The following is a 20,843-nucleotide window of genomic DNA, read 5'->3' on the forward strand; positions in this document are numbered from 1 at the left end:
GTTCCGTCTCGAAGTGATGGATCACCCATGCTCCGTCACGAAGTGACGCGTCTGACCTCCTATATCCCGCAGTGAAGTGACTCGTCTTTACTTCGTCCACAGTGAAGCCGACATCAGTGACAGCCAGCTCGACGAGCAGGTCACCGCGGCTCGGCCTGTACGAGGTCGGTCAGGGCAGTCAGCTGACTCTGCGCTGTGACGTCACCGGTGCCCGGCCGGCCGCCCAGGTCCAGTGGCAGCGCAATGGAGTCCCTGTTCAACTTGGTGGGTCCACCGTATTCACAGTTGACTAGCCTACACTGTACGCATCTGGCATCAATCAGCCGACCATGACATAGCGTCACTTCAGTATTTCAAGCCTTCACAGTCCCCACTAATTGGGTAAACCCTCTCCATGCAGTGGAATAGTCCTTCCCAATATACCCTGACTGGGTAAAGTCCCAGAGTTCAAGCCCTTGTGGACCCACAGCTAATCCCCTTTATAAGCTGCAGCTATTAAGAGCCCCAAGGCACCGATCCTTACCACTTCGCACGGCTCGTGAGTCCCTAACCATCCAGCTCAGTGAGTTTCTCAGAAAACGTTCCAAAGCACACAAAGCTAGTGATTAAACTTCTGGGGAATGCCTCCATATTGAATGGTTAGTGCCGAATCCTATCTTGTTCTGTTCAAAGATTTACTGAAAGCTTTTACAATTAGGTAAAATTGATAGCAATGGAATAGGATTCAGCGCAGCTGTGGAGCGGAAAGAGCTCCTTCAACTGCTTGGGTGAATAACCCGGTGAAGTAGTGCGAAACTCCGCATTTGTAACGTCCTGCTTATGCAATCATTTTTTAAATTGATACTGACACCGTTATCACATTCAAAGACATTGATCAGCACACCGTTAGTCACGCTAGGAATTAATGTTTTATTTGCTGTATCTGCCAATTACGATGCTTCGCAATTCACCTATTAACCTTTTCCATCTATTCATCTGAAAAATTGAGGATTATGTAACATAATGACCCACTGAGATCCAAGAGGATTGGAGTTGGCTTGAGGTCATAGTTCGATGTCTTCATTCTCTTCATCCTGTTCCTCCTCTGTGATTACAATATTTGTCCGTCTCTTCACAGACCAAGAGGACTCTTTTTCCGGCTGGGGCCACCCGGGCCGTAACGACACGACCTCTGTGGTGACCCTGCGACCCACGGCAGCCGACGACGGGGCCGGCATCTCCTGTGTGGCCCACCACCCGGCAATTGCACCCGAGGACCGCAAGTTCTTCAACTCGACCGTCCAGCTATCGGTGCTGTGTAAGTTGACTGTTCCTCTCGTCCTTTCGTCTTCTGTGAAAGGTGTCCATGCTTACATTTATTGAGTTATTGAAGGGACATGGTAAATGAGGTATATGACAAGTCGTTATGGTTTGCCGCTTTTGGTACTTGCCGCTTGCAAGACGAAGCTGACGTGTTTTCTGTCCCTCGCGTAGACCCTCCGGGCGCCCCGGAGATCAGTGGCTACACGGAGGGAGAGGTGGTCAGTATCGGACAGCAGAAGACACTCACGTGCATCTCCAGAGGCGGAAACCCGCCCGCCCAGCTGGTCTGGCTCAAGAACGGACGGCCGATCGGCTCCAAGTACCGTGCACTGCCGGGTCACACGCTGGCCGAACACCGACTGCGGGCTGATGTGTCTGACCTCGGGGCGGTCTACAGCTGCCAGGCCAGCTCACACGTGCAGCCGGAGCCGCTGACCGCCTCCGTCCGAACGATGGTGAACTGTGAGTGCTGGGACATAGGGAGGGAACCCGATGCCCAAATCTGGTCAATTGTGGGAACAGGAAGGAAAATCGGGACCTCAAAATTATTATGGACATATCCAGCGGGAGCCAGGACCTTCTCTGATCCACTGTGGGCGATGGGGCAGAGGAATCGGCTCAGGTCAACATGGGGAAGAGCGATATTTCCTGGCCAATGGGGAGTGTTTGAGGCAGAGCGGGGACCGTCACGTCCCGACCCACTGAGCTTGGTAGCCCAATGCTCGGAATTTGGACATCTGGTTGGACAGCGTCCGGGATGAAACGTGTTATAAATGAGACTGCCAGGGTTCCCATGTCGACTGTTATTTACAGCAGCTAACACTGTGGCCATCAAGCTATGAAATGGCACAGTGTTTTTGAATTATTGGAATCTCGGTCATGGTCAACGAGGGACAAATCAATAAATGCATATGCATTTCCTCCAAAGTGGCACATTTCATAACGGTCATTCGGTATGCTATCAACTCCTTCCATGCACGGCTGCCTCACACAGTCTGTCTCGCCCAGTGTCGAAGAAAGTGTATAAGTGCCTGTCTCACTTGCCGTCTAGTCACCGTCACCGTCTAGTTGACTCACTTGCTACGATCTCCGACAGTCGGTCCGGACCTGGTAACGATCGAAGGCACGCGTGAGGCTCGCGGCGGCGACCTGGTCCGCTTAACGTGCGTCACGTCCAGCAGCAGTCCGGCGGCCAACATCACCTGGGTCATCAACGACAGGACAATGGAGAACGTGAGTCCCAGTCTGGTGCCGGCCGCAGACCCCGGCCCCATCACCTTCTCGGACCCTCCTAGGAGCGGTACCGCAACTCTCATTAAAAACGCCCCCTGTGCAGTAGCTGTGACCTGTTCGTGACAGTCACGATCCCACATCCGTGGGTGGTGAATACACGAGGAACGGCGCTGTGCTATTGTGAGAGTCGCTTTCCCCACGCTTATTGACGCTGTGCGGGGGTGGACCTGATCCAGACACGGTATTACTCCGTGTCTGGTCATGACATGTGCCGTATAGGTAGCGCGACGCTTTGGTACGAGCCGTTTTTAGCATGCACCTCCAATTCATCACGTACATCAAAGGCGCAAAGTCGATTCCTATCACGCCATTCCGGTGAAACACCGCGTCCGTCTCTCTCGGAAAAGTTCCGTCTATTTCTGCTCTCGCTCTAGGTCTGCTCTATTTATGTCCCTTCATTTGCTCTCACACTCGTTATTCCAGCTACGGATCCGTATCCGATGACCAATTGCGCCCGCATAGCTGGGTTCTCTCTTCTCAGAACTCACGCTGACTGGGATGGGCCGTGTTACAGACGAGCCAGGAGACGTCTGTGGCGGGCGACGGCGGCTGGATCAGCAGCTCCAACATCTCCACCGTGGTGCCGATCGGCATGCGACAGGACATGACGGTGGCCTGCTACGGACTCAACCCCGCGCTCGGGCGCACCAAAGTCGGATCGGCCAAGATCACCGTGCTTCGTAAGTTTGTTTGTGTAAGAGGTACCGTGTTGATAATTAATACTTGCAATGCAGAATTGATGTGGTTGGTTCTCTTCATCATGCTGTTTATCGACTAGCTGCAATTCGCATTTATCCTTCACAGACCCTCCGGAGCCGCCGACGATCCTGGGCTACGAGTCGGGCTCCCACCTGCGGGCCGGAGAGCGGGTGTCTCTCTCGTGCGTCTCGCAGGGCGGCAACCCGCCGGCCACGCTCACCTGGTACCGGGGTGACACGGAGCTGGCCTCGAGCACAGAGGTGCGCGACAGCGTGGCCAGGAGCGTGGTCACGTTCCAGGTGGACCACGCCGACAACGGACGCGTCTACACCTGCCGAAGCACCAACTCAGCTGAAGGCAAACAGCAAACCGTCAGCACCACACTCAATGTGTTCTGTGAGTGTTTACTGAGCGAGCTGTGTGAACGATCACATTTGTGACCGTTTGTAAACAGCCTGATGAGCTATAGCGCTGAAATGCCATCATTCACTATGTGTTTGCTGGTTTGATTGATGTTGTTAAATCATAAACTCCTGAGTGATGCTGCTCTGGAATGGAGTCACTGAGAACGTCCTCTCTTCGTTTGAACTGATTTATAATCTATATGACGTAGTACAAGTGGTATTGCAGTGCAGTTGATGCCTTGGCTAGTGCGGATAATATAAATGTCGTTTTGTTTTTATCGGGCGACATTCTCTGTTCTTCCCCTCCGACATTGTAAGTTGTTCACAATTCACACTAACTTTTGCACTAATATCTCTTCCAGTCCCTCCGTCGAGCCTGAAGCTGGAGGTGCGTCCGGACGTGTTGCGGGCGGGCAGTCAAGCTCTGCTTACTTGCGAGTCGAGACCGTCGTACCCGGAGGCTGAGCTGACCTGGTGGCGAGACAACGTCCAGGTCACCGACGGGGTCACCACCCTCGAGACATTCAAAGCCGGAAAACACGGAGGGTGAGTAAAAGCTTTGAATGTCGCACGTAACAAGTCGAGCATATTGAATATAAATAGTAGGAAAAATAGGCACATTGCTAGCAACATCATTTCACATAAACTGACGTTTCTTCCTCATTTGGCTTAAGTGCAATACAAACTAACACGATTTCGAAGCATTTTTGTTACTTGTACAGACGCTCCGCGTTATAACGACACAATGGACGTTGTGTGTGTGTATCTCCTGCATCATGTAAATATATCATCGTGTGTTCGCAGGTCATCCAGCCGCCTGCAGCTGCGGAGAAACCTGACTTGGACCGACGACGGGGCGGCCTATTCGTGCAGGGCTCACGTGGCACCTCTGAGGGGCATTGTGGAGGACAGACTCATCCTGGACGTCTCCTGTGAGTGTACACGGCTTACAATGGCTGGGATGTTGATAAACGACGCATGTTTGTTTGTGATACCAATTTTATTGTGCGGTAGCTTTTTGTGGAACTATGGGGCTTGTTTTTCCTCTCTTCATCAGAAGTTTCGGGCCATTATTTTTCGCTTTCCTCAGGCTTCTGAGAAAGGCTCGAGTTCCGTCGGATATTATTTGAGCAACGTCTTTCCGAGAAGCCGTTCTCTCTCCCAATGTTCATGCCTGTAATACTATGTTCAGACCAAGCACTCGGCTGCTCTTCATTAGCCAATAGAATCGCCAAACTTGTCCGAGGCCAAGGAAGTTTGCCCACGATAACAATATCGTCTTCACAGACGCGCCCGTGTTCAGCAAGAGCCTCTTCTCGGAAGAGTTTGTCGTCGACTCGAGCCACGTCCTGAACCTGACAGCGCGGGCCCGGCCGGCCGGGGTGCGCTACCACTGGACCCGGGAGTCACCGGGCGGCGGGCCGGTGCCAGCAGAGGGTCCCGTGCTGCGGCTGGACTCTGTGAGCCGCACTGACGCCGGCTGGTATCACCTGGAGGCCTCCAACGAACTGGGCATCACCACCGTGCGCGTCCACATCAACGTGCTCTGTGAGTGGCCACCTCCCTGCCGGCAGCGGGGTTGTGCTAAAAAATAAATGTATTATAAATGTTAGCCAAGAGGATGAGCTGATACAGTTACAGTGAAAACGGATATGAAAGAATGCAATGATATTAAAAGATTGATAAAATTTAGGACAAACTGCTATTTATCTACAATCCGGCGTTGGCTGAGCTACGACATCGCGGTTGTTGAAGGTTATTAGAGATCTTATCAGGCCATATATCCCGCTCGTCCAATCAACAATAGACCGTTTCAATATCATTGATAGCCATCCGTTTCGCCTCAGTGGCGGTCTTCGATCGCCGGCCTGTCACTGAAACCATTGGCCGTGCCGCTCGGGCCGCTTTATTCTGTACGTAGCTCACCGCCACCGCGAACGATATTCGACGCGGCTGACAGGAATCGGCTACATTTCAAACCGACCGGTGTGTCTGACGCAGCTCCTGACTAACTGACCGGTCGGTCGGTCCGCCCCCTCAGACCCCCCTCAAATCGTCTCCGTCTCCGGCGTGTCGATGGTCTCGACTGGGGAGGACGCCGTGCTGGAGTGTTCGGCCGACGCCAACCCGGCCGCGCCCGGCATGATCTCCTGGCATCGAGAGGGCTTCAACCTGGCCTCGGACCGGGTGAGCACGTTCACAAGGAACGGCACCTCCTACCTGACGGTCCACAACGCCACCAAGGAGGACATCGGCGAGTTCCTGTGTCGGGCTGACAACGGAGTTGGACAGGCCACCGCCACCGCCGCCCTGCTTGTCAAACGTGAGTGCAGCCTTAGACCGGTTAGCTTGGCGACATGTGAGTTATTCTGAAAATATAGCAACCATTTTGCGGTGATTCAATGTCTCCTGAGCTTTTATTTAAAAACAAAATATAACGTAATGGTCATTTTTACTCAACAAGGGATCGATTCAACTTCTTGGCTTGAGAAGCAACCAGCGGCGACCGCCCACTCGGTTTATATCTGCACCCAAATGTGTTTCATCTATTATGCAACACATCAGCTAAAAGCGACGTCCGGGCCATCCTACCATCCCCGTACTCTGCTATCGATTGCAGAGGGAAGTGTGCCGGGCTCTGGAGCCCCAAACCCCCATCTGCCCAGTCAGCGGCGGTAGAGACAGGGGCATCGCGGCAGGCTCTAAATTTTACAACGTATACGAAACACCATCAAGTGTGTCAGCGAGCTGTTGCCGGCAGCCTCGCTCTCTCGCGGCGCCATTTTCTCAGCTGGTACGCCCACAGCGTTCAGTCTGCTGAGGTGCTGTCATCCGTTTCCCGTTTTAGACGGACCAGAGATGGACGAGCGACCTCAGTTCCGGCGCGCCGCGGCCGCCGCTGGACGGACGGCCCGACTGCCGTGCCGCGCCGCCGGCGTACCCAACGTCACCTTCCAGTGGTCCAAGGCGGGCGTGCTCATTGACGGCACCATCCACCAGAAGTACCGGCTGGCGCAGTCACAGGTGAGTGGACAGGATAGGTGTGTTTGGAGGAGGAATTAGGTCTATGTAATTCTGACGGTTTTGCTGGCTCTCCCGTCTGTGTGTGTTTTTTTGGGAGAGTGGGCGTTTTATTGACGTAAGGTAACAAGATGTGCTGATTGTGTTCTACGCATATTGATCAATTATCATATTGTTGATAGTCCAGACAATGAACCTGAATAGCGTACTGTGATCGTCAATGCTTGGCAGGCTTATATCGTATTCTACCTTATCACGGTATGTGATCGGTCATGCTATCATAATAAGTAGTTCGAGCCTCGAATAATATCGCCGTTTTTCAACGAAATTAGCTTTATTGCATTGTTTTTCGAGTAACTTGATTTGTGGTTAATAACACGGTGATTTTTCTTTTTCCAGCTGGACCTGCAGACGTGGCAGTCGGTGCTCCGCATCAAGGATGTCCAGTCCTCGGACTACGCCACATACGAGTGTGTCGCCCTCAACGAGCTGGGCTCCCAGCGTCAGCAGATAGAGCTGGGCCGTCCCAGTGCACCGGACCCTCCGCTGGGTCTGAAGGTGGTCAACGTGTCACACGACTCGGCCACCGTGGCCTGGGAAGCCGGATTTGACGGTGGGCAGAAACAGGTGAATGGAACTACACATTTTGCTCAGCTAATAATCGATGATATTTGGTATATGTTGCCACAAAAAGCTGGCCACAGAGCCTCGCTTCTTATATATTCGTTATTCATAGCTCTAAACCTGGACTTTAGGGTAAGATAGGTTCTTGATATCATCTCAATCTGAGCACGTGCCCCGTCTGTCCGCAGATGTACCGTGTCCGTCTGACGGAGGGGTCCGACCGGCACCAGTACCGGGACGTGCAGCCGCTCAACACCACCATCTTCACCGTCACCGGCCTGCAGGCCAGCACCGCCTACATGGCCTCCGTCATGGCCTACAGCAGGCTCGGTGACAGCGCCTACAGCCAGCCGGTGCGACTGCAGACCGCAGGTCAGTGGACTCTTCTGGCATAGGATGGACGGAAGCTGATCACAACGTAACTTTCATAAGCGGTTTTATACTGTGCCGGACCTTGAGACATTACTGGTGATAACATGTGCACGATGTTGATAAATCTTGAAGTGTTCGTCTCCTTGAGCGACACGATTGCAGAAACTATGCTGCTGTTAAAGTGTTGACGTTTGTATCAGACGTCAGAAGTATGTTGTTTTTATTTGCTCTCCTCGAATTGAAGTCCTCACTCCTGATTCCTGTCCGTATTCCTCATTCCGGTGTTAGCTTGTTTCTTCTTTTAGTACTTGAATCTTCTTGAACTAATGCATGGCAAACTGTTGAGAAATAGCATGTCTTGCGTTCTCTGGTTTCCTTCTCTTCAACGCATTGATAATTTCTACCATTTTCAAGGTGATTCTCAACAGCTTCATTTTAGATTGAGTCACATCTGTCATCTTCAAACGAACAATTACTCTGCATGCATATTTCTGGCGTTGGAGGCTTGGTTGCTATCAAGTTGATCTACTATATAACCGTGGTAATGAAAATGACCACACACCTCACTAATATCCCTAATTCTCATAATCTGAAAAGATCCGCAGCCATAACTTTCAGTTCATTCTGGTCTATTCAATAACCAATCCAATCTATCCCGCTTTGCTTCCGGTGATGGAACGGTGATTGATTAGTGATGGAATGGTGATGGAATGGTGGTGGTATATTGGTGGCGGAGCGGGGAGGCATGGTATACCAGGTGGCATGCTGCTCTTCTAACATCTGTGGTGTTGGCTGTTTTCCGCGGGGCCAGCAGGTCCGCCGCCCGTCAGCTACGTCACTGACCGCGACGAGCCGGGCGGACCGGCCGCCTTCCCGCGCGTGGCCGTCATCTCCGTCACCGCCGTCGGCGCCCTCCTGCTCATCCTCAACGTCATCTTCATCGGCTGCTACCGCCGGCGCCGGCACCTCAAGAAGCAGAAGGCCGGTGAGTGGCCGCATGCTTGTGTGTCTTTGTGTGTGTGACCCTGGGGTGACCGGTCGCAGGCGACGCCGATGGGGCCCAGCCGGCCGTGTTTGACGAGGCCCGGCTTCCCTGGATCGTCATCATCGCCGTCTCCTCCGTCGGAGCGCTGCTGCTCGTCGTCAACGTCACGCTCGTCGTCTTCTTTATTCGACGACGCATGCGCAGATCCAAGGAAAAAGTGGTCGAATCAGCTTGTGAGTAGTTCGAACCTGTTGTTCATTATATCAGAGTACCTATGAGTTTGGGTCTGATGCATACCGGCTAGTTTGTTGAGCTTCGGCTTGTGTTGCATGTCTTAGAGAAAGGACCTGTTAAATCAACTTCACGAAAAATTGCCATTTCAACGATTCAAGTGCGATTGTTCAATAGCCAAGATTTTCAAAAACCCTCGGGTTGCAATTATGCATGCACCGTTGTCAGTTGTTACTAACCGATTGTTGGGCTACATACTTCAATATGAATTTGTACTAACGCGTCACCGTCTATATTTCAGCGACGAGCGAGGCGAGCACCAAATCGGAGACGCTCCACATGTACGGCAACGAGACGGTCAGCTCGATGTCTGTGAAGAGCGGCGAGAGCTACCCCCGGGAGGACAGCATGGACGACTACGACGTGAGTGTCGCGTCGTTCCGGTGTGTGTTTGTTCCCTCTTCTTTAGACATCTTGAGTTTAGCCCTCTTGGTCTCTACAAGAAATAACCTTGCAAGAGCATTTGCACGTTTCCATCTTGCCTGGTACGAAGAGGATGATACCCCTACAATCAAAGTCGAAAAAGCTTGAATGTCATAGTACATCGCGTATGACCCATCCCCCAGCAGCAGCCCTTAGGACACCACTGTTGATCTCAGTCCTCACCCGCCCTTGGTTTCCAGGCGTCACGGCACTGCTACGACCCGTACGCAGGCGGCAGTGTCTCGGAAACTGCCGTGGAGTACACCAACCACTTGCGGTCGCCGTCCCGAGCAGCTGACTTCGGGCACGACCAGTATGTGGAAGCCCTCAGGAGGAACTCGTACACCTATACAGCCGGTGAGTTGGAGGAGTTGGCTTCCCTGAGGAGTGGGAGGGGAAGGAACAGAGGTTGAGAAGTGTGTGAGTGAGACTGGGTGTTGTGAAGCTGTGGACGGAAGAATGCTGATGATCTACATAATTGTGCGAGAGTAGACTGCGTTGCTGAAAACCTGACCTCTGTCCCAGGTTCTTCCGTGGAGACAGCTGGCAACCATTTCACCACGTACACCACACAGCCGCCACGGGCGCCTCAGTTCCGCACGTCGGCTCTGGACGCGCCCACACCGGACCTGCTGCACTCGAGCGGGCCCGGCTCAGGCTACTTTCCCCCGGAGCCGCCGGCCGGCCCCGGCCGCCACTACTCGACGCTGCCGCACCAGCGGAGGGCAGCCGCCGCCACCGCCGCGGCGCCCCTGTCCAGCTTCAACCGGCAGTGCTCCAGGCTGGCGAGCCCGCCGCCGACAGTCATCACTGACAAGGCGCCCCTGGAGCAGCGGGGACACCTGGTGTAGCGCTCCTCTGGAACAGCGGGGACTCTTGGTGTAGCGTGCTGCTTCTTCTCCCACCAATACGGACCAGCCCGAACAGATTCCTGTCCTGAACTTCCCCCTTGATCCTCGTCCCGACCTGAGATGGCCTCTTCTGGCCTCTCCTGATCCTGTGACCCTGTATGCTGCTCCCCACGGATCTAACACTCGACTGTGATATCTGGGACGCTGAAGGCGCGACAGACGGTTTGTGTGTGTGTGTGCGCGCGCGGGCTTGTCTGTGTGTTTTTCGTTATGTGTATGTGTAGACTGGTGCGACTACCGTTGCTGGAAGTGTCCGTTGTTAAGAGTGTGAAGTTCTTGGCATGTCTTATCGTGGAACCAGTGAGAAGCCACGCTACACGGGAGAAATGACAGTCATGAAACGTATGAAGTGAAACACCAAATGAATTTGAAGGACTTCCGGGCAGCGAAATTAGTTCTCGACGAGCACAGACATGTGTAGAGCTTAGCCTGCAAGATGCGGCTTGCGGGACTTGTGTGCTTTGTGAACCAATACTTAGCGGAGGCAATGTCGCCGTTGTTATCAAGCTGACGTGAGTGCATATGTCTCATATGGGACATGCTGACGTAACTGTGTATCTGTACGTATTGGCATTATTACATATACTGCTGATGTGCTTTGCTCATGGCTGGGAGTGGATGACTGAAGACGACTTTGTGTTCCACAGGATCAGAGCCGATGGATAAGGTATTTTGTACGGATTTATGTTGATGTTTTGTGCGCTGTCTTCACAACATCGGACTGACATTCGAGGGCATCTCGCTGCCTGGACGACGCATCATACTTCACCGCGCACTAGTCATGTGTGGATCTAATTGGCTAACGTTGCTGGGACGTCACTGTAGCTCCGTGGGGTTATTGATTTGATGACGTAGTTCTACATACAGCAGCGATAGCTTGGTCTGCGAGTGTCAGCTGCCCAGCCGGAGTGCAGGCTATGCTCTTCGTCTTCAAGCAGCAGACCGATAATTTGTAAATGCATCATGTTTTTGTACAAATACACAAAATCGCGTTATGTATTTGTCTGTGAAGCCCTTTTATGTGACGAACAGGAGAATAAGTAGGCAAAGCGTTTTGGTGTATCAGTTATTCTACTCCTTTGAATTATGACTGCTTGCGTAACAATATCGATCGCCTCTCAGAAAGGCAGGATATATGAAACATCGTAGTAGTCTTAGGAGCTTAATTAACATTAACATCTTTTAGAGGGCAGGCGTGTCTTTTTTTAGCTTGGTTGCTAGTACCTAACTACATTGTGCAATAGGAGACGTGAAATCAATGATAATGCAGAGGAAGTGTAATTTGCAACAACCAAAGCGTAAAGAAAAACGAAATATACAGACGATAATAATGCCATTTTAGCTTATTTCAGCGTACGTTAAGCTGTAGGTACCCGGTGGAATAAGGTAAACTCGTTTTCTTTTTAACGATGCAATACCTAATGCCATTGCGAAACGAATAATTAACCCGCGCTCCGTTGAGATCTGACAGGCTCCACGTCCTGCAGGGGGGGGGGGGGGGGGGGCAAAGGGCCCCGTCATACCTATCTCCGAAACCAATACACGGATCGGAAAAATTCAAACGGCATCCGAAAGCGCTCATGATGATGCACAAGATACAATATCAATGACCTCGACATTTGACCTGTGACGTCACAGGGAAGTCAATTAGGGTCAAATAAGTCCAATTTGCAATGACGAGAAGTCAGCCATAAACAGATAAATATACTAGGGTTGACTATTAAGTAATGGAAGTGCCTTAAGCAATTAAACGGGTTTGCACGTGCACACATTATTTAGGTGTCATTTCATGCGCCGATCTTTTTTCTATCCAATGGTGAAGACCACATGTCCCTAGCTACTTTTTGCTATAAGCTATCGTCGTTTTCCCAAGAGACCTCCCGAACCTGTGGCGCACCACCTGGCAATGGCCAAAGCCGCGCGCCAGCGCCGAGTGCAAGGTCATTAGAGCTCAGTTTGTCGTAGGGAAAAGGCCTACCAATATCAGAAAATTTCTTTTCTAAGTGTGTGGAGCGACGCAGCCGCCCCACAGACGATAGGGTAACTGTGGGGAAAACGCACCCCTGGGTTAAACGCCTCCCCTAGAAAAATCGTATTTCTTATCGACGGATAGGCGTTTTATCCTGTCTTTCAGAACAGTCAGCTGCTTGTTTACGTAGGTCTCTATTTCCGGTTCTGCGTCTTGAGGAGCAGCGTGGGTAGGTGCTGATGTTGGTTTTGGGTGTTGTTTTTGTTGTTTTTACAGAAGATTCCTAAGATTTTGATGCCCTCTTTATATCACAAAATTTGCTATTGTGCACATCACTAAAAACTGCGTTTTATTGCCATTCTGTTGAATTTATTATGCTACGGCGTTAGTGGCGCGTTTTTTGTCAATATTTTGTTGACCGGAAATGGAGTGGATGGGGAAAGACGCCTCCTCGATGCATGGGGCAAGACGCCCCCAGTTTTCTGAAAGGGGGGCGTTTTGCACGGTGGTGAGAGTGCAGGGTAGCGCCCTGTAGGTGGGTGCCGAAAAGGCCTCTCCCCGTCCTTTTTTGCTGATATATCCTAAACGACTGCAGATATCGTCACCAAACTTGCAGGACTCCTCCGGGCATCCATTTTACACATTGCAACAAAATTTTATTCCAAAGGCTATGATAGGTTGACCACAAATGACGTCAGAATGACGTCAAGTTCTGCCATGTTCATCATTTTCTGTTGCTGGATGGGGTGGGGGCGCTTTGCACATGGGTGTGGGCGTATTACCCAGGGTGTGGGGCAAAACGCCCTTTTGTAAGGGTATGCGAAAACCTTTTTGGGGGGTTAAATACCACACGCAGGTGTCTTTTCTTGGTCTCAAAGCGTAGTAAAAAGAATGAGCTACATGATGGTGCCCAAAGGTTTGAGTAATCTGTGTTGGGTTGAGTGTCAGAAGGTTTCGCGCTTAATGGGGGCGTTTTTGACCTATTCACCCTATGTCGGTGGTTTCATCGGTTTGAGAAAGAAAGCGCCGATCAGTCCTCTGGCGGCGTTCCAGGAGTGGGTCAAACTCAAAACGAGGCTGGAATGGTGTGTGATGCTTGAGGGCGATTATGTGGAGTAGTGTATGCTGTCATTTATCGTGCCAATGTGTATTGTTTTGATGAAAATATAGAAATTGTCCATTGTGTAGCCATAACAATAAGCCAATAAGCTCTGATGACCTCGCGCTGGCGCTTGGCGCGCGATTTTGGCCATTGCCAGACTCCTTTTTCATGGTGCGCCGCAGGTTCGGGTGGTCTCTTGGGAAAACGACGATAGCTTGGAGCAAGAAGTAGCTAAGGACATGTGGTCTTCACCATTGGATAGGAAAAACATCGGCGCATGAAATGACACCAAGAAAACATGTGCACGTGCAAAAACGTTTAAATGCTTAAGGCACTTCCATTACTTAATAGTCAACCCTAGTAGGTTTCTAAATTGAGTCCAGATGAGATGTAAATCATAAATCTCACATGTGGCTGGTCAGCTGACTGGATGATCACATTTGACGTCACAAGAGGGATCAGCCTCGATCAATCAGAAAACACTTGCTTTAATCATGGGGAACGGCATGCTGAATTGTGAATATTCGAGTCTTTTTGAAGGCATGTCATATATATGCAGTCACAGAAACCTCTTGGACCATTTTTCTTGGACCTATGGCGTCTCAGAAAGGTAAAAGAAAAGCTAATTTGTATATCGATCCTTACAATGAAACCCAAAAATTGTAAAAGTGTCTTTCATCAAATGAAATATTATATTTAACCCTATTAGTGGCAGGGGGGGGGGGGTTGTTTTCATCCACCCCTCAGGTTTTTCGGGAATATCTCCGAAACCGCTGAAGCTACGATGCTGAAATTTTCTGACTTTTCCTAAAACTAAATTGGGCACATTCCCTGAAAATTTCAAGTTCATAACTTTACCAGGGGCGGCTCCAGAGCACTGGGAATTGGGGGGTCCTATTCGTGAAGCGAGTCATTTGGGCGAAGATCACGATGCTGCACCAGTTTTACGAGCAGTGAATGAAAGGTATCATGTGATAACATATACAGTTATTGTGCATCCTCTTTTGACACGTTTTTGCTATAATAGGCGGATCCAGGCGTCCAAAAAGGGGGGTTATGTTTTACCTCCCAACATAGGTGCCCTGACACCGCCTATGCATGACCAATACAATTGTAGTCGTTCTCTCATAAGAAAATTGTAACATAACAAGCCGTTACCACCCTTTTTAGAAACAGTACCAACAAAAACCTTATTTACTATACTTTTTGTGTACCCCCAATCTCAATGATCTGTATCCGCCTATGATTTTTGAAAATGCATATTTTTAGGATCCATGTGAATTCCTGGTTCATTCTCTATCGATCGGCAAAAGTTGCGTTAAGATTGGTTCAGAAACCTGGCCGTGATAAACAGTCTAAAATGTATCTGCAATTTGCCCGTTTTTACCCCCCTCTACCCCCTATTGCTATTTTTAATTTTTATTTTTTTTTAGAAATGTAGATCACGTTGAGCGAAATCGAATGCCGTTTGAATTTTGAAAATCGGCCCGTTACATCTCGAGATATCAGGGGGGGGGGGGTCGTAAACAGCCCCCCCTGCCACTAATAGGCAGGGGGGCTGTTTAGCAGGGGGCAGACATTAGTGGTTTTGATAAACCACTAATAGGGTTAATCAGGTAGAAGTGGAAAGGTATCATGCATATTATCTTGACTGATTTTAAGTACAAATAGGTACTGAAGATGTGTGATGTCATATCGCTAAATTTTTGGTCATTCAAATTGCTATATATCCGAAAATTTTAGAAATGTTTTGTTGATTTTGTGGCATGTGCAAGGACGTAAGGTGTTTTCTGACATGCAGACATACAGTAATCATATCCAGTGTATAATCCAGTGTTTTAAAGATTTCTGTAAAGTTCAAAAATATCTCAAGAAAGCTAAATTTTGAGATGAAAAGTCGCTAAATCTTGAGATATCTTATATTTTGGTAGTTTCGAGACCGTCATTTTGTTTGCCATGCTGTTTTGTACGCACGGCTGAATTTTTGAGTCTTTAGATTGATAGCCTGATTTTCTGCGATTTTTTTTTTACGTTAGCAACTCTTTCGACCAAAAATGGCCGAACATGACCTTAGTTTGACCTCTATAACTCATTACCTGAGATGACCTGGGAACTCATTCTTTTGCAAGATTTGTTGACAATTGATGTCCGAAGAGGCACTGAAAGTTTCAAGTCGAAATTTACAGCCGTTTCCGAGAAATCTGCGAAAAACCACCGGGAGGCCCTTTTGCCCTCACCCGCAACGGATCACGGGTTAGCGTCTTTTGACTTCTGTCACGTTCGAGCTCATTTTTTATGGGCACATACGATATCTCGGACACATGTCAGCCGTAAAACGCCCAATGCCCCTCTCCAGTCACGGATTCCCTTTAGTCTCACATATGGTCACCTCTTCACCCTGTTCACCCGCGGTTCGCCGCACAGCATGCTGCTGGAGCTCCCGCGAAACACCACGACTTCATTATTACCCCACTTGTGCAACTAAATAGCGATGTGAACGGCTCGGCGTCGCTCCCCAGACCACGATGGCCGCCGGCCATGAGGGCGGCGCCGCCCGACGCGACCCCGTCCAGGGCCACAGATGGGCGCCGGGCGGTAACGCGAGCGCTAAAACACCAAACCACCGCGCGGCGGCGACTGCAGAGCAAACAAACGCCGCCTCTGCGGCTACCACACACAGGGAGCGGAGGGATGCCGATCAGGGACTCCGTGGGACTGTGTCAACATTGTCAGTGACTGGGGCAGTGGGCGCTCACCGTATAAATTTTATTTGTGGACTCATGGCGCGGGGCCATACCGGAGTCGACGCTGAGGGTCCGACTGACGAGGATATTATAAGGAGGGCCTGGGAAAACGACGCGACATTTGCTGTCTTTGTTGCGCTATGTGAAACTGAGGTAGTCAATATTGCAGATTATTACATGGGATAAGCACGGTAGGTAAAACATTTTATGAAAGCCAACAGCATATTACCAACTGTCGAAAGGACTGAATTACGAATGCTTTGTTATAGGTAGATGAACATAAAAGTGCCATGATAATAACTTCAATCTGGAACAATTTTATGGGATAAAACGCTAGAAAAGTTTAAACCGAATTAGGTAGGTATATAGTTGTTGCGACGGAAAACAATATGAGCATGGTCGTAGTCGCGCATAATCAGTTTTTTTTTACATCGGCATGATCAAGCTTCCCGTTACGAATGAAGAAGTCATAACGCTTTGAAGAAAAAAGGGCACCTTTTATATACCGACTATCGCTCTTTGGGGATATTTGCAGCTTGCAGGATACTAAACACACTGCTGTCCCGACTGACACGGTTAACGGCGAAGGAACCAGAGTACCGGCATATCTGACGAACTCCGTTCCCAGAGGCGTCACTCAACTGTGGCGGGGTCGGATCGTCCACCAGACGGGCGTCATGCGCCGCTGATGCTGGAGCGCTCGAGAGACGCGAGGCTCGCGGACCGACAGATGGACGGCACACGGAGCAGACGGTCCATAGACGGTTCACTGGCAGTCTACACAGACGGTGCACAGACGGTTCAATGGCGGTCTTCCTCTACAGACGGTGCACAGAGCAGCGATAACGTGATCGGTTCACAGCCTGCCTGGTGTCATGGACCTCCGGGTTAGAAGGGTAGCGGGACCATAACCAGCCCCCGCCGAATAGGACGGTTATGGCGAACCTGCCGAAGATCTGTTAGCTTGATGCCTCCCATTGACTTTTTTTCGCGCGGGGGCTGGCGATAAAGGAATGAAAGCTGGAATTTTTATTCAAACTGGATCTTGTGACACTAACTGTATTTTGAGCTCAGGTCACTGACCTTGTACGTCACAAGTGATCCTCTTGTCACAACTTTGCAATGCCGTCAGTGCCAAGAAAGTTTTCACAGGGATTATAGGCAAAATAACCTTACGAGTATTCGCAACTTAGATATCTATATTTCTCATAAATGTCACATGAGGTCAGGTCATTCACGTGACCTCACCTAAAGCCAATGAGGAAATATGGGAACTGCTATTTTGGCGTCAGATACGATCTAATACTGTCTCAGGAACGAGAAATCGCTATTTCATACACTCCTTGCAACACTCTATGCTTAACTTTTACATTGTTGGCACTTGGCTTTGCGTGCCGTCGTAAGGCAATCGAAGTTTTTTTTTATTAATAGGTACTTAATCGAATTGGGCTGGCGTGTCGGGAAAGCCATGCCGGTGGATCCGATAAACACCTGCCGAATCGAATGATTGCACTTTGCAGCATAACCTCCATCGAACAGCTTTGCGTCCTGAGCGACTTTGACCTGACTTTGACCTGAGATGGACACTCCAAATCTATCTCTCCCAAGCAAAAAGGATATCGTTCGGCGCGCCTGAGAACTATGAACACAATGGTGCTAAAATGGTGGCTCTGAGACTTTTTTTTTGCAAAGCTATTCACCAGAAATAGAACACGTACCTCGGGACATTTGACTTGACATCAGAGGCCACCGGCTGACCTGATACCAGTTTTTTTTTTTTTGTCTCGTAATGGCGTACTTAGATGTCCGTTTTCTTTGCGAAACCTAGCACAGTTTGGGAGAAACGGCGAGAAGATTCTCCCTCGGCAGGGGAACGTATATAGGTTTGTAGAAAACTATAGGTTTAGCGAGGGTTTTATTTATGAATCTTGTTAAAGGTTAAGTGTTTACGCCTACGGGGAATACCATCTAAAAAGAGTGGTATTAATAATGTAAAAATTAAAAAGCATAAAAAACGAGAAAATATGCCTTTCAGCTGTGCTGTAAATACACGAAGTTCGTGCCGAAAGGGGAGTGTGTTTCGCAGAAAGGATGGTAATGCGTGATAAACACGAAAATACATTCAGGCCAACAAATTCCGCAATAAGACGGTATGTCTGCAACACCCACACCTCAGCTGCACGTTTGTCAGCAGCGGCCTCTAACGGTTGCAATGCGAGACTCCGCGCGGGTTTCGGACGGCTCCCTCGGCGCGGGGAGGTGCCGGCGCCCGCCGCGTCGCTCGCCCGTTCGTCAGTTTACGGTGGCGTTAGCCGGGCGGCGGGCGGTGCACGGAACGCTCCACGTGGGGCAGGTGGTGGCGGACCGGCGAGCGAGGCTACCACAGGACCGGCGAGATGGACACGGTCGGCACCGCTGCTCTGCTGCTGATGTGGGCTGCACTAGGACAAGGTGAGGCAAGCAGACTGTGACTGCTGTCCGTCTGTCCTTTGGTTTGGGTCATGCAAATAAGAGCTGCAACAGTTCGCTGTTGACTTTCATCGTTCATATAAGTATTTATTGGTCATTGAGGTTGGCATTTAGTGTGGCACTGTCAGTGGACATCTACGTATGGATGGGCTGGTATCGGATCGAGACGAATGCTGAACAGGGCTTGACGCACGACTCGAGCGAGCTTTGAATGCCGGGTGGATGGTCTATTTCAATCCATCTGTCTGTATGTCTGTTAATGTGAGGCTCAAATGGTTGACGTTTGGTATGGGAAGCGTTTCTTATTATGAGGTTAACACCCACAATTATTGTTCGATGCATTCGATTAAGTTCTGTCCCTCCGTCTTTTTTTTTGTATGTCTGTTTCACCCTCTCCCCCTTTCTCCCCGCTTCGCCTTGTTGCCCGTATTTCTCTGCCATGGTTTAGACCTGAATATATATCAATGATGTCATTATCCCGATTAATTACAAACTTATCAGCACGAAGTAGTTTCATGGATCAGGATTAATGCAAACACATGATTTCGGTTGACTCTTCCAAGCACGAAATAACCCGTCATTCACCTTAGCGTATTCTTGCGAGCGTTGCAATCTACTCGTACATATACCTTCATTGGAGCGACCAACACCCGGATGTTGAGAGCACGTGCTCGCTCAGCGTGCGACATCGCTAAATCTTACCTACCTTATTAGAACGCATGCGTGCATTAAGCAAAAAATAAAGTTATGACTTAGTTTGGCCTTGAACCTTTATGTTTAAGGATGTACCGATGACATCAAACTGTTTTCATATAATTAAAGTTCTTAACAAGCTATTGTTCTAATCTGTCTTGATGCACGACAGCATTTGCACGAATGCGGAACAACTAAATTAACTTCCTCGGAGTTCATATTCGGCCCTACTTTGAAGTGAACATTGCCCAACAAAGCAGCAAATTTAATTGGTTAATGCGTTGAGTGCTTTCCATAAATGAGTTCCTCGTAATAGCAACTACGTTTTTGTATGGTTCAAGAGAAAAAAGTTCCAGATAGATTTGATTTGTATATTTTCATCTGCTTAAAATGACTGAAAACATTTCGCTCTGTCTGTAATGCGCAGATTCATTTTACTTGTTCTGGACCTTACTCACTGTTAACGATTTTTCCGACTATGTCGTTCCTGTCTCCACTCTTCCTGTATCTCGGACCACCTCCCGTCCAGTACCGTTTCGTCTCCGTTCCTCCATCTCCCCGATTCGTCCCGCTACCGCGTCCGTCTGCCGACCCGCCGCGCATGTCCGTGATTTAGCGCATGTTTGGGGCGGTGACAGGCGGCGCGGTGGTCCCTGATGCCTTCATGGACCGCCCCGCCTCAGCGGGTAACGGGCACAGTGCGCCGTTTTTGTCTCTGCTCTGGAACTCCTTATCAGCCGGTCTGGCTGGGTCAGACCTATGTCGGCAGCTGCCCCAAACCTGGTAATGGGTCCAACCACTGCGGTGGGTCGGTCACCCGCCGTGGAGACGCCACGGGGGTCGGGGAGTCTCAGAGGCTCTCCGGTAGACCATAGGTCACACCCGTCCGAGCGGGACTCTGTCACAGGTCAGACCCGCCCGAGAGGGACGATAACATTGGACCTGTCCTGTCCCAGAGAAGCTCCGTCACAGGCTGACCCGTCCGAGCGGGGCTCTGTCTCAGTCTGACCCGCCCGAGAGGGACGATGACATTGGACCTGTCCTGTCCCAAAGAAGCTCCGTCACAGGCTGACCCGTCCGAGAGAGGCTCTGTCTCAGTCTGACCCGCCCGAGAGGGACGAGGACATTGGTCGGATTGGGCCGAGATGGACGATACTATACAGGTCACATACGTCCTAGCAAGGAGGTCTCAGGTCAGGTCAGGCTCGTCTTGAGAGGGGTTACGGCCTAAGAACCTGTATAAGTCAGAGGGAAGATCAAAGATGTACTGGGAAGTAACGATTATAGGTCATTTTCCTGGAAAAGGGGCAATGCCACTGGTCTAGCGCGCTGGAAAGGTTCAAAGGGATACGCGGAAGCTGCGAGTCGAGTAGGTGTGTTGACATTTTACAGAGCTCCACGGCCATGAGTCAGGCACTCAACACAATAAGGTGTATGTCACTTGACAGAAGTCTCACGTGCTACGACAAGATGAGTTGTGGACATGTCCAGTTTTCGGCACGAACGTGTCATGATTGCTATATTTCCTGGACATTGTTCAC

General features: G+C 50.1%; 2 protein-coding genes across 4 annotated transcripts in view; both read left to right on the plus strand.

Moving 5' to 3' along the window:
* The window catches only part of LOC122364334 (nephrin-like), a 58,034-nt gene extending 46,710 nt beyond the window's left edge, over positions 1 to 11,324 (plus strand). The window contains exons 4-20 of one of the 3 annotated variants that reach the window (XM_043334609.1): positions 103 to 264; positions 1,118 to 1,297; positions 1,474 to 1,764; positions 2,399 to 2,535; positions 3,110 to 3,275; positions 3,400 to 3,690; positions 4,061 to 4,244; positions 4,503 to 4,630; positions 4,986 to 5,246; positions 5,740 to 6,021; positions 6,547 to 6,722; positions 7,119 to 7,346; positions 7,532 to 7,715; positions 8,527 to 8,700; positions 9,233 to 9,354; positions 9,615 to 9,771; positions 9,940 to 11,324. In XM_043334609.1, coding sequence (XP_043190544.1) covers positions 103 to 264; positions 1,118 to 1,297; positions 1,474 to 1,764; positions 2,399 to 2,535; positions 3,110 to 3,275; positions 3,400 to 3,690; positions 4,061 to 4,244; positions 4,503 to 4,630; positions 4,986 to 5,246; positions 5,740 to 6,021; positions 6,547 to 6,722; positions 7,119 to 7,346; positions 7,532 to 7,715; positions 8,527 to 8,700; positions 9,233 to 9,354; positions 9,615 to 9,771; positions 9,940 to 10,265 — 3,449 coding nt within the window. In that variant the 3' untranslated portion in view covers positions 10,266 to 11,324. Of the gene's footprint in view, positions 1 to 102; positions 265 to 1,117; positions 1,298 to 1,473; positions 1,765 to 2,398; positions 2,536 to 3,109; positions 3,276 to 3,399; positions 3,691 to 4,060; positions 4,245 to 4,502; positions 4,631 to 4,985; positions 5,247 to 5,739; positions 6,022 to 6,546; positions 6,723 to 7,118; positions 7,347 to 7,531; positions 7,716 to 8,526; positions 8,701 to 8,759; positions 8,934 to 9,232; positions 9,355 to 9,614; positions 9,772 to 9,939 lie in introns of all 3 variants that reach the window. The other 2 variants (XM_043334611.1, XM_043334608.1) reach the window with 2 other exon arrangements.
* Positions 11,325 to 18,434: 7,110 nt separating this feature from the next.
* LOC122364333 (nephrin-like) overlaps positions 18,435 to 20,843 on the plus strand; it is a 28,186-nt gene continuing 25,777 nt past the window's right edge. Inside the window, exon 1 of the mRNA XM_043334607.1 lies at positions 18,435 to 18,591. Coding sequence (XP_043190542.1) covers positions 18,537 to 18,591 — 55 coding nt within the window. The 5' untranslated portion in view covers positions 18,435 to 18,536. The remainder of the gene's footprint in view (positions 18,592 to 20,843) is intronic.

Source organism: Amphibalanus amphitrite, unplaced genomic scaffold (genome assembly GCF_019059575.1).
Source record: "Amphibalanus amphitrite isolate SeventyFive unplaced genomic scaffold, NRLGWU_Aamphi_draft 000669F_arrow, whole genome shotgun sequence".
Classification (NCBI taxonomy): Eukaryota; Metazoa; Arthropoda; class Thecostraca; order Balanomorpha; family Balanidae; genus Amphibalanus; species Amphibalanus amphitrite.